At 42.8% G+C, this 14,257-nt stretch overlaps 1 protein-coding gene across 6 annotated transcripts in view; it reads left to right on the top strand.

The window, feature by feature from the left end:
* The window catches only part of tkfc (triokinase/FMN cyclase), a 148,244-nt gene that overhangs the window by 98,703 nt on the left and 35,284 nt on the right, over positions 1–14,257 (top strand). For 5 of the 6 annotated variants that reach the window (XM_078548952.1, XM_078548951.1, XM_078548950.1 and 2 more), the window contains 3 exons: positions 169–203; positions 3,423–3,507; positions 4,570–4,659. In XM_078548952.1, coding sequence (XP_078405078.1) covers positions 169–203; positions 3,423–3,507; positions 4,570–4,659 — 210 coding nt within the window. The remainder of the gene's footprint in view (positions 1–168; positions 204–3,422; positions 3,508–4,569; positions 4,660–14,257) is intronic. The other variant, XM_078548953.1, reaches the window with a different exon arrangement.

The following is a 14,257-nucleotide window of genomic DNA, read 5'->3' as shown; positions in this document are numbered from 1 at the left end:
CTCACTATCTAGATATACTTCGAATGCTCATTTGGGCAAGGTACCCAAAAGTGGATGTTTGCCATGGAATTCTGCCCAAGCGCCACCATCTTCAGTAGCAAATAGACATTTTTAAAAATCAGCAATAGCAGCTATATTATTTTGAGACCAGGTCTGTTGTTTGTTTAGGTATCCATGGAGAAGCTGGTATCGAGCGGATAAAGGTGAGACACCTTTAAAAAGTAAAATGCAGGAGATGTACATTAGTGGAAGTAAAAAGATAAAAATGTATTGTCCAATAATTTCTGTTATTTCAATGGAGACAGTATTGTGTACACTGTATTACCTACATGCGTAGCGTAACAACCAACGTGCTGAGCAGAAGAATGAGCCATCTGCCACTGCTGGTCTGTAAGAGGATCCTAAGTGATGAAATTGGTGCTGACTGTCCCAGTGCTCCATTTTCCTTCATTCCTTACTCACTTGGGCTAGTATTTGTGCTGTTGGAAGGCTTTTCTGAGATTAGGATACCTGTACTGAAACATTTTAATTTTTGGCCCTGTAAAAGTTGTACTATTAATCAGTATCAGCAGTAGCTCAATGGTACCATTCTCTCCTTTTCAGTTGCAAGTGTGTGGGTTCAAGTCCCACTCCAGCAACTTGAGGTCAAAATCAAGACTGACATTTTAGCATAATATTGAAGAGTGCTGAACTGTCAGAGGTGTCATCTTTTGGATGAAATGTTAAAACCAAGATCCTGTCTGCCTGCTAAGATAGTGTAAAACATCCCATTGCATTGTTTTGAAGCACAGTAGGGGAATTTTCCCCTGTGTTCTAACCAACATTTATCTCTCAACCAACATCACTAAAATAATGAAATAATTTATCATCATTGCATTGCTGTTTTTGGGACTGTGTGCAAATTGGCTGCAGCATTTCCTAAGTTGAAACTGACTACACCTTAAAAAATACTTAATTCACTGTAAAGCTGAGATTATGAAAGACACTATGTTAATTCAAGTTTGTTCTCTCCTTAACAGAAATACATCAATACCAAAAATATGTGGTTCTTCATGTACACACTTGCCCCTAGGTGACATTATTTGCAGGAACTGGGTAAACAATTACGTGCATCCTCACAACACCCATCCCTACTTGTCCACCACCACACTTGCTCCAATAACCATTTCCATGCTGTTGGACAGACTGCCTCACTGTAAAACTTGGATGAGCTGCAGTTTCCATCAGCTAAACATTAGGAAGACCAAACCACCTCTGCTGCTGTTGTCTTTATCCATGCTTTTGTCGCCTTTAGATTTGAGTACTTCAGTGCAGTCCACACAAACTTCACAAACTGTAACAATGATCCAAATTAACTGCCTGTGCATATCTTGTCGTGTCCTCATATTTCAGTATCTTTACAGGACAGAAGGAGGCCATTCAGCCCATCGACTCTGCACTGGCTGTCTGAAAGAACATTCCACCTAGTCCCACTCCCCTGCCTTATCCCCATAACCTTGTACACTCTCTCTTTTCAGGTAGCAATCCAATTCCCTTTTGAATACCTTGATCAAACCTGCCTCCACCACCCTTTCAGGAAGTTTGTTCCAGATTCTAACCATTCTCTGGGTGAAAAATCTTTTTCCTCACATCACATTTACTCCTTTTGCCAATTATTTTGAATCTGTGCCCTCTAGCTCTTCAACAACAAAAACAGAATTACCTGGAAAAACTCAGCAGGTCTGGCAGCATCAGTGGAGAAGAAATCAGTTAACGTTTCGAGTCCTCACGACCCTTCGGTCTAGCTCTTGATGTTCTCTTGAGTGGGAACAGTTTTTTCACTATTTACCCTTTCCATCCCTCAGAATCTTGAATACCTCTATCAAGTCTCCTCTCAGCCAACTTTTCTCCAAGGAAAAGAGTCCTAACCTCTCCAATCTATCCTCATATCTACAGTTCTTTATTTCTGGAATCATTCTTGTGAATCTCCTCTACTCTCTTCAATGCCTTTACATCCGTCCTCAAGTATGGCACCAGTACTCCAGATGAAGCCTAACAAGTGTCTTATACAAGTTCAACATGACCTCCTTACTCTTGTACTCAAAGTTCCTATTAATAAAACCTAAGATACTATAAGCTTTATTAACTGCTCACTCAAAATGCCCTGCCATCTTCAAAGACCTATTTACATATACACCGAGGTCCCTCTGCTCCTGCACATCCTTTAGAGGCTCTACCTTTATTTTATACTGCCTCACCAATTTTTCTTGCCAAAATGAATAGCCTCGCACTTCTTTGCATTGAACTTCATCTGCCACTTGTCTGTCCAATCCACCAACATGTCTATGTCCTTTTGAAGTTCAAGATTATCCCCATCACAGTTTCCAACATTTCCAATCTTCATATCATCTGCAAGTTTTGATATCATGCCCTGCTCACCACTGTCCAGGTCATTAATATACACCAGGAAGAGCAAGGGTCCCAACACTGATCCCTGGGGAACTCCACTACAAACCTTCCTCCAATCTGAAAAACAACCATTTATCACTATTCTCTGATTCCTGTCACTCAGCCAATTTCTTATCCAAGTGCCTACTTTCCCTTTTATTCCATGACCTAATTTTGCTCACAAGTCTGTTGTGTGGCATTGTCAAATGCCTTTTGAAAATCCATATACAGCACATCAATAGCGTTCCCTTATCAACTTTCTCTGTTACCACCTCAAAAAATTCGAGCAAGTTAATTAAGCATGATTTTCCCTTAATGAATCCATGCTGGCTTTCCTTAATTATCCTGCACTTGTCTAAATTACTATTGATTTTATCCCTTACTGTAGTTTCCATGCCCATTATCTCCTTTCTTTTTTGACCTATACAGGTTTCATGTCCCTCAATGTGTTAAATTGAAGATCCTTGTGCTGATCATCAAATTTCTCCATGTCACTTTTGCATGTACTGTTTCCTCCAGCCTTAGATTTCCATCTGTACCCTTTGATCCCCTGGCTCTGACCTTTTGTGCATCCCTTCTTCCTTTGCCCCATCATTGGTGGCAGACCCTTCAGCTACCTTAGCCCTATTCCATAACTAAATCACTCTCTCCACTTCTCCTTAAAAACCTTCTCAAAACTCATCTCTTTCACCGTACTATAGGCCACCCTTCCTCCGTAGCTTGGTGGCAGTTTTCCTGTCAATTTTCATTTCAGATGGAAGGAATTATATAAATATTGAAGTTGGCATTTATTTTGGTGAAAGGAACCCTGTCTCACTAATGTGAGTACTTCAGAATGGCAGTCAAATTGAAATACAAGATACAGCTCCTACATTGAGCCATGCCTGTCATGGTACTTTGTCACTGTGATGGTACAGCTGATGACACCTCACGCAACCTCTCTAATTGTACAGCTGATGGTTCATCATCATTTTGATTTTGTTCTCTTCCCGCAGATGATATCAGCTGATGAAGTGATACAAAAAATAATCGATCACATGACAAATCCCTCTAATGAGTCTCATGTGAGCGTGCAAGCTGGTAAGTACAAAGTTTGGTGTAGGTGGCTTCTAATCCGCCAGTAGTCCTATGTATAGAAAGAGCTACTCCACACTAACCCTGCGAAACAGTAGTCCGCATCAAACTAGCTATGATTTCTCTAATGTTCCTCACACCACTGGAATGTGTGGACTCAACCAAAGAGTTTTTTGTGCACTTGGAAGAAAATGCAAACTCTGGTGAGTAAGATTCTGGGGAACGTTTACATATGTCTTGCTGCCGCATTAGTCTCCGTACTGTCCTTTAAAGTTATTGAGCGTTGGTCTGTTATTGTTGTATGATATCATCATGAAGTTTCTTCAGCCCAAATCCTGTAGGAAGTACTTATTCCCAGACAATCATGAGCCAGTGATTTTAAAATATAAAATTTAGTGGTAGTGGAAAGGCTGAGGTAAATCAGTTAGTTACATGCATCAGTCTGAAGGAGGGGTTGAGAAACACAGATTAGTGTACAGATCTATTCACAAGGGAGGGACTGAGATATCATTCAATGCACAAATATCTTCTTGGAGGGGCTGAGGTAGGCCAGAGTCATTTCATTCTAAATATTCTTTTCATAATCACATTCTTGTGCTGTGGAATACCTGAAGAGCAAAATTTCCATCTTTCTGGTGATAGAAGAAGACTGAGAGAATTTTGACAGTGTTTCACTGATTACCTGCTGTTATGATTGTTTTGCAGAATGTTTTTAAATTAGTAAACCTTGCATGCATTGCTAAATGCTGAAGACATAACTTTACTAATAGGCCTGGGACACAAATCTCTTCTGAAACGTTTAAGGTGAACTCGAGCTGAACTTCAAGAGGGTACCAGGCAGTAGAGACTAAATAGGGTTAACATTTAATTATTGAGTATGGGGTTAGAAACAATACTGAAGTGTGAGGCTACATTCTCAATCATTAGGGTGGTATACTGCTTTAAAGTTGGTGTCTCTGGCTGGATCATGGTGAAAGGTTCCCATTGTGTTTCCTTATTTCACAGATTTCAGGTGGATAAGTTGGTTATCAGTTCTGTTCACTGAGTTTAATTTTACTCTGTCTCTAGGGGATCATATTGTGTTGATTGTGAACAACCTTGGAGGGTTGTCCTGCCTGGAACTGAGTATTGTGGCCAAATCTGCAGTTAAATATCTGGGTAAGTTTACAAGCATTTTAATCCAAGACTCATGACTAAGATCAGAGCATTTGGAGTCAGGAGACAAGTAACACAATAGATAGCAAACTGACTACAAAACAAAAAACTGGGTAGGGTTTAAAAGTGGGAAATTAAAATTGGTATTCCACAGAGATTGGTGCTGACACCACAGGTGTTCATTATTTACATAAAAGATTTGGATTTTGGAATTGGAAATATAATTACAGTATTTGTAGGCGGCACCAAATTGGGAGGTATAATGCTGAGGAAGACTGCAACAAAATGAAAGAAGATTTAATAAAGGAAGATGTTAAGAAATTTACAGGGTACGCATGTAAATCGCTACTAAATTTCACTGTAGGTAAGTGCAAGGTAGTACAAGCTAAGATAAAAGCAAAATTCTGCGGATGCTGGAAATCTGAAACGAAAACAGAAAATGCTGGAAAAACTCAGCAGGTCTTGCAAGGTGGTACATTTTGGTAAAAGGGTGACCTAATAGAAATCTTTAAAATTATAAAGGGATTTGATAGGCTAAAGATAGAGATGTTTTCACTTGTTGGGGAGTCCAAGACTAGGGGTCATAAATGTACGATAGTCACTAATAAATAGAACTAAGAATTCAGAAGAAGAGAGTAGTTAGAACGTAGAACTTGCTACCACCTGGAATAGTTGAGGCAAATACCATAGATGCCTTTAAGGGGAAGCTAAATAAGTACATTAGAAAGAAAGGCACATAAGAATGTGCTGTAACTTCTGAGCTCCCCGGCGTCGTATTGCATTCGGAGAATTTTGCTTTTATCTTAGCTTGTACCACCTTGCACTTACCTACAGTGAAATTTAGTAGTGATTTACATGCGTACCCTGTAAATTTCTTAACATCTTCCTTTATTAACATCTTTTATTTCTAATTGCTCTGCACTGGAAACCATCGAAAAATGCGCTTTAGATCACAAACTTCGGATGGTTCCAACTAGGTTAGACCATTAGTTACCGAGAAAAAGTTAGAAGAATTAAAACCACTTCTGACTTCTGGGTAACTATTGCACAGACCCATACCGACCCCCCATAGAGACCCCCAGGAGTCTCCCCTAATCCCATGGCTCTATTAGCTCCCATTCCCCCCCTCCACCCCCAATGGGGACTCTTGCCTTCCACCTGAGGCCCAGCCCAGCCCAGCCTGACAACCCAACCTGAGGCCTGACCCCTGCCACCCATCAGACCAACCCCCGCCACCCATTAGCCCAACCCCCATTCTCCAAGACCCGATCTGACCTGAACCCCTACTTAGGCTCGACACCCCCCACCCACCCACCAAAGCCCGAAAGCCTCCACCTCCCACCTGTGTTTTGTACTGTTCAAGTAGATACAAACCTAGCACTTATACCTTAAAGGTGAATAGCTGAGCTTCTACAAAGAAGCCTATATTGTGGCTGTTTCACTGGAGGGTCCTGAATCCTGAATGTCCACGGGATAGAATACAACATCACCAGCCAAAAACATTAACTGGATTTGGGAGCTTTGCCTTGGACTCTTTTCAGAGGATCTTAAAGCTGAAAGTAATGAAGTCTCATATTAATTGTATGTATCACCAACTTGCATTTACATAATGTCTTTAATGTTGAGAAATGTCCCTTCATAGGAGTATACTCGGGTACATATATATATATTCACAAATTGGATGAAGTAATAGAATATCTAAATTTTTAGATGACGCTAATTTAGGAGGCAGAATAAATTATGAAGTATAAGAAGTTACAAAGCAACGAGATAGACTTGTGGTGTGGGGTATTGGTTACATCTTGATAGATTTGATGAAGTCTTCATAGTCTTTAGCAGGTTAACTGTAAGTCTTTGTTAACTACTAGAACTATTTACAGATATACAGTAAAGGATACAAACTAGGAGCTGTCTTCATGCTTAGGTTTGCAAGCGGCTTTGTGCAACACCATACTGACCCTGGGTATTGGTCATGTGCTCTCTTACATCACCGTGTGGACGATACTGTTCTCAGTCCCACATTAACCCTATATGTGCCAGGTCCTTACACTACATCTCCCCCAACTCTTTATCCAATGTATTTTAAGTGATTATAGTTTACCTTTGCCTTACATTGTTATTATGATCATACATTTACAATGTCATTTCTGCATTATCGCTACCCTATCTCCCCACTTCAAGACCTTGAATTCAAAGGTGCAGGTGGTCTGGAAGCCTTATAACCCTTCCATATCTCTTTTGCACTACTTTGTAGGAGTGGTAGGCTCTGTAGCTGCTGGTTCTTCCTGTAGGCCTAGAGGTTATTCTGGCATCTGGGTATGTTTCTTGATATCTCTCCATTGCACTGTGGGGATGAGGAGGAGTCTCCTCCTGTTTCTCCTGACTGTGCCCTCAGCAGTGCCAGCCAGGTATGTGCGAGGTTGGTCCTCGTTCTTCCTAATGACCATACCTTTCCTCTTGTGGTCTTTAATCCAGACCTTGTCATCTTTCTGTAATTGTGTGAACTTTCTGGCATAGTACCTTCTGCTGTAGGCAGAAGCTTGCTTCTGCCTGAAAGACTGTTCTTGATTTGATGTCCTGGTAATCCTTGGTTACCAACCCTGGTATGAATTTTATTAGCGGGGTTGGATGTTGTTTGCAGAGTTTCCTGCCCATCAGGAGGTCAGATGGGGATAGGCCACATTGTAAAGAGATGGACCTGTATGTGAACAGTGCTGTGGGGAAGTTTTTATTCTTTTTTAGGAGAGCTTTTACTGTACAGACCCCTTTCAACCTCCTCATTTGACTTGGGGGTCTTGGGGAGCTAATGCGATGGTGGAAGCTGAATCTAGTGGCGAAGTGCACAAGTTACCAATTTGAATATTGTGGGCTGTTGTTGGATACAATCTTGTCTGTGATACTGTGGTTTGTGTGCATCTCTTTGTGCCTTAATTACTGCCTCTGTGGTAGTTATATATAGTTGCTTCACCTCACCCATCTGGAGAAGTAGTCCATCACTATAAGGAACAATTTGCTGTTGAAGATGAACAGGTCAATGCCCAGCCTTTCCCATGGCCTGTTTGGAAATTGTGTGGGATTGAGGGGCTCTCTTTGGTCCTGCCTGTGCAACACAGCCACCTGGCAATTTGTAATGGTGTCTTCAATTGCCTTGGAAACACCTGGCCACCAGACAGTGGATTGGGCATGTGCCCTACACTTAGTGATGCCCAGGTGACCCTTGTGTATTTTTTTGAAGAATCTCTGTAGCTGCAGGGAGACTGGGGTGACCAACTGTCCATCGTAGACTAGGAGGTCATCTATAATCGGAAAGCTTTGTTGTTGGTACCAAGTTTTCATGGTCCCTCCGTTTGGTCTCTGCTGAGGCCATCCTTGTTGGTGTTATGACCACAGCCAGTGTTAATTGCTGCGCAAACCAAATCCCAGAGGGAAACTTGACTTTCAGGCCATACCCTTTTTTTTGCATTCTGAAAACCAGAAGACAACGTACTGATCTCAGCAGTAAGACGTCCAGTAACACTTAGGATTTAAAAATGTAAAGCAAATGTTTTATTAACAAAAATAAAATAAAACTTAAGCACTCAAGATTAGTCTTAGAAAACATTCCCCAAAACTCTCTACTTGGTCAAACCCACAAGTAAACACCTTCCAGGCAACATTCCCATATTGATGTCTCACTATGAAACCCAGTAATATTATCTGAGGCAAACTGCTGTAGCTTTAATAAAGGCATACTACATGATCTCTACCCTCTTCCACTCTGCAGTGGAATTCATTTCAGAATAAAGCTGTTTGTTGCAGCTCAAGACTTTTCTGGCTTGACTGGATGGCTGGTTCAAATGGTATCCTCTCCCAGCCCAGAGCTCCATCTAGAGCCCAACAGCTCAAACAGCTCCAGCAATCTCCATAGCTCCAGCTCAACAGCTACTTTAGCTATCCACAGTTACTCTAAAATACCTCTTTTCCCTTTCATCTTCGGTTCCACTGTTCTTGCACCTCTTTGAAATCCTTCCAAATATAAAATCTTCTATGCCTCTATCTTGCTTTTGCTTTTGGGTCAATAAAATATAATATCCCTGCTACCGTTTACCTATGGAACTCCTGCAAAATGCAAACATGTTCCCTTGTTTGATATTCAAACAAACTCAACTTATCTAAAAATGCAAATGCTAGATCTAACCTATTTACTTACCTCAAACTTAACACCTCTGTTCTTTTCATGTTTCAAACCCCCAGACAAGCTGATTTCTATCAATCTTTTGCCCAGCTTAATTAAATCACACATGTGCATACACAGACACCCAGCCTTCTTTACAGAATAACATAATATTCCCCAAAAATATTTTTTTTAAAAATCCATTTTCACAGCTGGGAGTATCTGCGGATGTGGGTACACTCCTCATCGCACATTCGTTCCTGGCGGATCTGTTGGAGTTTACTTGTGGTCTCTGGCAGGTGTCTCCTTGTCAGTTGGGAGTATGCTTCCAGTTGTACAATGAGATTGACGTCCTGTTTTGTTGCGAGGCCCGCTATGGCTCTTGAAAATGTGTCTGCTGTTGTCTGGCTTTTATCTTGGACATATACCGCCTTGTAGGCAAATCCCATATGGTGGTGGGCAGGGCTAGATCATAGTAGGCTAGAATGTCTGTGGAGGGCAGCATTGCTTTGATATGAGTGACAGCTTGCTCTTGATGTGAGTCCCAGGACCATGTTTGGTCTTAAGTAGATGCCTCAAGGGTTCTGTAATCTGTGTCAAATTCGGTAAAAATTTTGCTAGCTGGCTCACCATCCCCAAGAATCACTGAAGGTCTGGAATTGAGGATGGGTTAGAAACTTGATGATTGCCTTGGTTTTTTGAGGGTTTGCTGTGATGCCTTGATTGCTGATGATGTGGTCCAGGAGTTGAATCGATGTTTTTGAAAACTTGCACATGTCATTCAGCGTCAGCCATACTTCCTGCTGTAAGACTTCTGTGAGTCTTTTGTCATGTTCATCCACCTTTGCGCTGTGAACTAATATGTAATCCATGTGGCAAATGACCACCTGAAGGCCCTGCAAAATGGCAGACATTGTATGTAAGAATATTTCCTGCACCGATCTGATTCCAAAAGGCAGGCAGTTAAAGCAGAATCTGCAAAGGGGCTAATAAATGTTGTCAGCAGCCTGGACTCTTCATCAAGAGGGAGTTTCCAAAAGCCATTGTTTGAATCCAGTTTTGAAAATACCATGCTCTTCGAGAGCTCAGTCAGGCTTTCGTCCACTGAGGACATGGGATATACAGCTTTATTCAGCTATGGCAGGTCGACACGGATACAGATGGACTCGTTCACCTTTGGGACTGGACCATTCCAGAACACCATGCAGTTGGTTATGTGATTCAGGAGGTAACTCCCAAGTTTGTCATCTCATCCAGCTGCTGCTGCACCTGCTTCGAGTGGGTGCGTCAAATTATATGGTGTGAATAGGTACACGGGTTTAGCATCCCCTCTCAGTGTGATCTTTTATGTGTTTTTTAGTCACCTCAGTCCTATGAAGAGTTTTGGGAACTCACATTTGTACTTGGAGCCAGGCCCTTGCTGGCTGACTTTGTCAATCTTCTGTAACAGGTTACGTTCAACACAGGCTTTGCAGCTTGGTAATGAACAGTCCTGGTTTTGAATCACAAAGAGGGTCTCGTGGATTGTTTTATTCTTGTATTTCAGTGTTGCTTGCAGGGTACCTTTCACTGGAAGCTTTAAGCCTCCTGCGCCACACAGGGGTGTTGTGGGTGAAGTCAGCCATGGTTCTTTCTCTGACAGGACTGTTACGCTGGCTCCTGTGTCTAATTTAAAATTTGTTAAATGGCCATGGACTGAAATGTCAGCACTCCAAAATGAGAAACCATGATCTTTGACGACCCGCAAGAAGCATGGCTCTGTCTCTTCCTGATTTGCAGTCTCGACCTCGTGGAGCATTATTAAGCCTTCTGCATGTTTCAGGGTTTTTGCCTTGCACGGTTTGCCATGGTGTCGGATCCTGTTGCATTGGAAGTATTGGGCTGAACTCGCAGGACATTAATCTTGCCTGTGAGAGTTCTTCGCGCCACAGCACTGGCCTGGTTGTTCTGCTGGCCTGTTCAGGTATTGCTTTCTCTGGCCTGGTGTGTTCTCTGTGCCTTTGTTGCTAAACTAACTGGACTGAGTGTTGGCCTCTGCACCACGTTTTAATCTCACCCTTTAAAATGGTCCTGAGCTGCTCACGGAGTTCTGACTGTCTAACTATCTGGATTGCCTTTTCCAGGGTTAGATCTTCCTTCCCAAAATCCACAAACAGGACTGTTCCAGTAGACCCATCATGTCAGCCTGTTCCTGCCCCATAGAACTCATTTCTTCCTTTCTTGACTCCATTCTCTCTCCCCTTGTCCAGTCCCTTCCTACCTACATCTGCGATTTTCTCTGATGCCCTACATCATATCAACAATCTCCAGTTCCCTGGCCCTAACCGCATCCTCTTCACCAATGACGTCCAATCCCTCTACACCTTCCTCCTCCACCAAGATGGTCTGAGGGCTCGCCGCTTCTTCCTTGAACAGAGGCCCGAACAATCTCCATCCACCACCACTCTCCTCCGTCTGGCTGAACTTGTTCTCTCACCGAACAATTTCTTCTTTAACTTGTCTCACTTCCTCCAAATAAAAGGTGTGGCCATGGGTACCCGCATGGGCCCAAGTTATGCCTGTCTCTTTATGGGGTATGTAGAACATTCCTTGTTCCAGTCCTATTCAGGTCCCCTCCCACAATTCTTTCTCGGTACATTGATGACTATATTGGTGCCGCTTCATGCTCTCATCTGGACCTGGAAAAATTTATCAACTTTGCTTCCAATTTCCACCCCTCTATCACCTTCACATGATCCATCCCTGACATTTTCCTTCCCTGCCTTGACCTCTCTCTCTCTATTTCTGGGAATGGACTGTCGACCAATATTCATTACAAGCCCATCAACTCCCACAGCTACTTTGACTACAGTTCCTCAGACCCTGCTTCCTGTAAGGACTCCATCCCATTCTTTCAGTTCCTCTGCCTCCGTTGCAACTGTTCTGATGATGCCACCTTCCAAAACGGCACTTCTGACAAATCTTCATTTTTCCTTAACCGAAGTTTGCCCCTGCACTATGGTTGACAGGTCCCTCAACCATGTCCAACCCATCTCCTGTGCCTCTGCCCTCACCCCTTCCCCTCACTCCCAGAACTATGATAGGATTCTCCTTGTCCTCACTTTTCATCCCATCAGCCTCTGCATTCATAAGATCATCCTGTGCCATTCGTGCCAACTCCAGCATGATGCCACCACCAAACACAGCTTCCCTTCACCAGCCTCTGTCGCCATTCAATAGGGACCATTCCCTCTGTGACACCCTAGTCCACTCCTCCATCACCCCCAACACCTCATCCCCTTCCCACGGCATCTTCCCATGCATACACAGAAGATGCAACACCTGCCCCTTTACCTCCTTTCTCTTCACCATACACAGGCACAAACACTCCTTTCAACTGAAGCAGCGCTTTACTTGCACCTCCTTCAATTTGGTCTACTGCATTTGCTGCTCCCAATGCCAAAGGCATTGGGAGACCAAACGCAGACTGGGTAACCGCTTTGCGGAACACCTTCGGTTTGTCTGTAAGCATGAGCCAGACCTTCCTGAAACTTGCCATTTCAACACAGCATCCTGCTCTCATGCCCACATGTCCATCCATGGCCTGCCGCAATGTTCCAGTGATGCAAAACGCAAACTGGAGGAACAGTATCTCATCTTCCGATTAGGCATTTTACAGCCTTCCGGACTTAACATTGAGTTTAACAACTAAAGAACATGAACTCTCTCCTCTACCTTCACCCCTTTTTTAATCCCTTTTTTAAAAAATTATTTTTATTTACTTATTTTTATTCATCATTTTGTCCCTTTTTTATCTCTTTTTCCATCCTTTTCCCCTAACCACCGCCCCCTGCCCCCACTCCCCAAATGGGCCAATTGTCACTTCTTCTATGTTGTTCTTTCACAGAGTGCAGTCCCTTGTTCTGCTATTAACACATTCTGATTTCTCATCTTTATGCTACTATCAGCACCTTCTTCAGTCTTCACCACTACCATTAACACTCCCTTTGTCTTGTGTTCATGACATCTTTGTCAATCCCTCCTTAGCCGCTACCTATCGCTGACCTACTATCCTGCTCTACCCCCACCCTTAAACGGTATAAATTCCATCACATTTCTACTTCTCTTTAGCTCTGAAAAAGAGTCATACATGCTCGAAACGTTAACTCTGTTTCTTTCTCCACAGATGCTGTCATACCTGCTGAGTTTTTCCAGCGTTTTCTGTTTTCATTTTAGATCTTCCTTTGTTTGCAGAAGGTCAGAGAGTGCATCATCTGCTACTCCTGCCACTGTTCTGTCTCTAATGAGTTCAGATTTTAAATCTCTGTATTCACAACTTTCTGCCATCCCGTACAATTCATTGATGAATGAATTGACTGGTTCCCCTGGCTGTCGGGTTCTCCTATTTTACTTAGCTCTTTCAAGTATTTTATTGCTTCTTAGAATAAATAAATGTCAAATGATTTTAGTACCTTTTTGAATTTTGCAGATGATTCATCAATTCTCTGTTGTGCAATAATGTCATCTGCAGTCGGACCTACCAAGTAAAGCAGCATGTTTACCTGCTCTTTTTCTGACTTTGTATTTAAATCTGAAGTGATGCTGTATCTTAAGAATCTTTTCCTCCAAAGTCCACAATTTTGTGATTGACCTGGACCTTGAATTAGTCCAAACTGACTTGGAAGTATGGGCAGGGTTAAGCGATCCCAAAACAAACAGATCAGATCTAAGCACCGCAGTCCTGCCACATCCAGTCGTGAATGGTGGTGGGCAGTTAAACAACTCACTGGAAGAGGAGGCTCCAAAAATATCCCCACGCTCAAAGATGGAGGAACCCAGCACATCACTGCAAAATATAAGGCTGAAGCATTTGCTACAGCCTTCAGTCAGAAGTGCCGAGTGGATGATCCATCTCGGCCTCCTCCAGAATTCCCCTGCATTGCAGCTGCCAGTCTTCAGCCAACTTGATTCACTCCACGTGACATCAAGACATGGCTGAAGGCACTGGATACTGCAAAGGCTAGGGGCCTGACAATATTCCGGCAATAGTACTGAAGACTTGTGCTCCAGAACTTGAACAGATTGGCTAGGAGCGCGTCTAGTACAGCAACAACAATGGCATCTACCCGACTATGTGGAAAATTGCCCAGGTATGTCCTGTACATGAAAAGCAGGACAAATCCAACCCAGCCAATGACCGCCCTGTCAGTCTACTCTCGATCTTCAGTAAAGTAATGGAAGGGGTCATCAACAGTGCTATCAAGCGGCAATTGCTTAGCAATAACCTGCTCGCTGATGCCCAGTTTGGGTTCCGCCAGGGCCACTCAGCTCCTGACCTCATTACAGCCTTGGTTCATACATGGACAAAAGAGTTGAACTCCAGAGGTGAGGTGTTATGACCGAGCAGTTGGTACTGCTGATTATTTAAAAATCCCAGAGGGAAACTTTAAACAACTGTCATAACCTATA

The sequence above is a fragment of the Cetorhinus maximus genome, chromosome 9, assembly GCF_964194155.1.
Source record: "Cetorhinus maximus chromosome 9, sCetMax3.hap1.1, whole genome shotgun sequence".
Taxonomy (NCBI): Eukaryota; Metazoa; Chordata; class Chondrichthyes; order Lamniformes; family Cetorhinidae; genus Cetorhinus; species Cetorhinus maximus.
The sequence above is the reverse complement of the archived record's forward strand: the minus strand, read 5'-3'. Positions and strand labels throughout refer to the sequence as shown.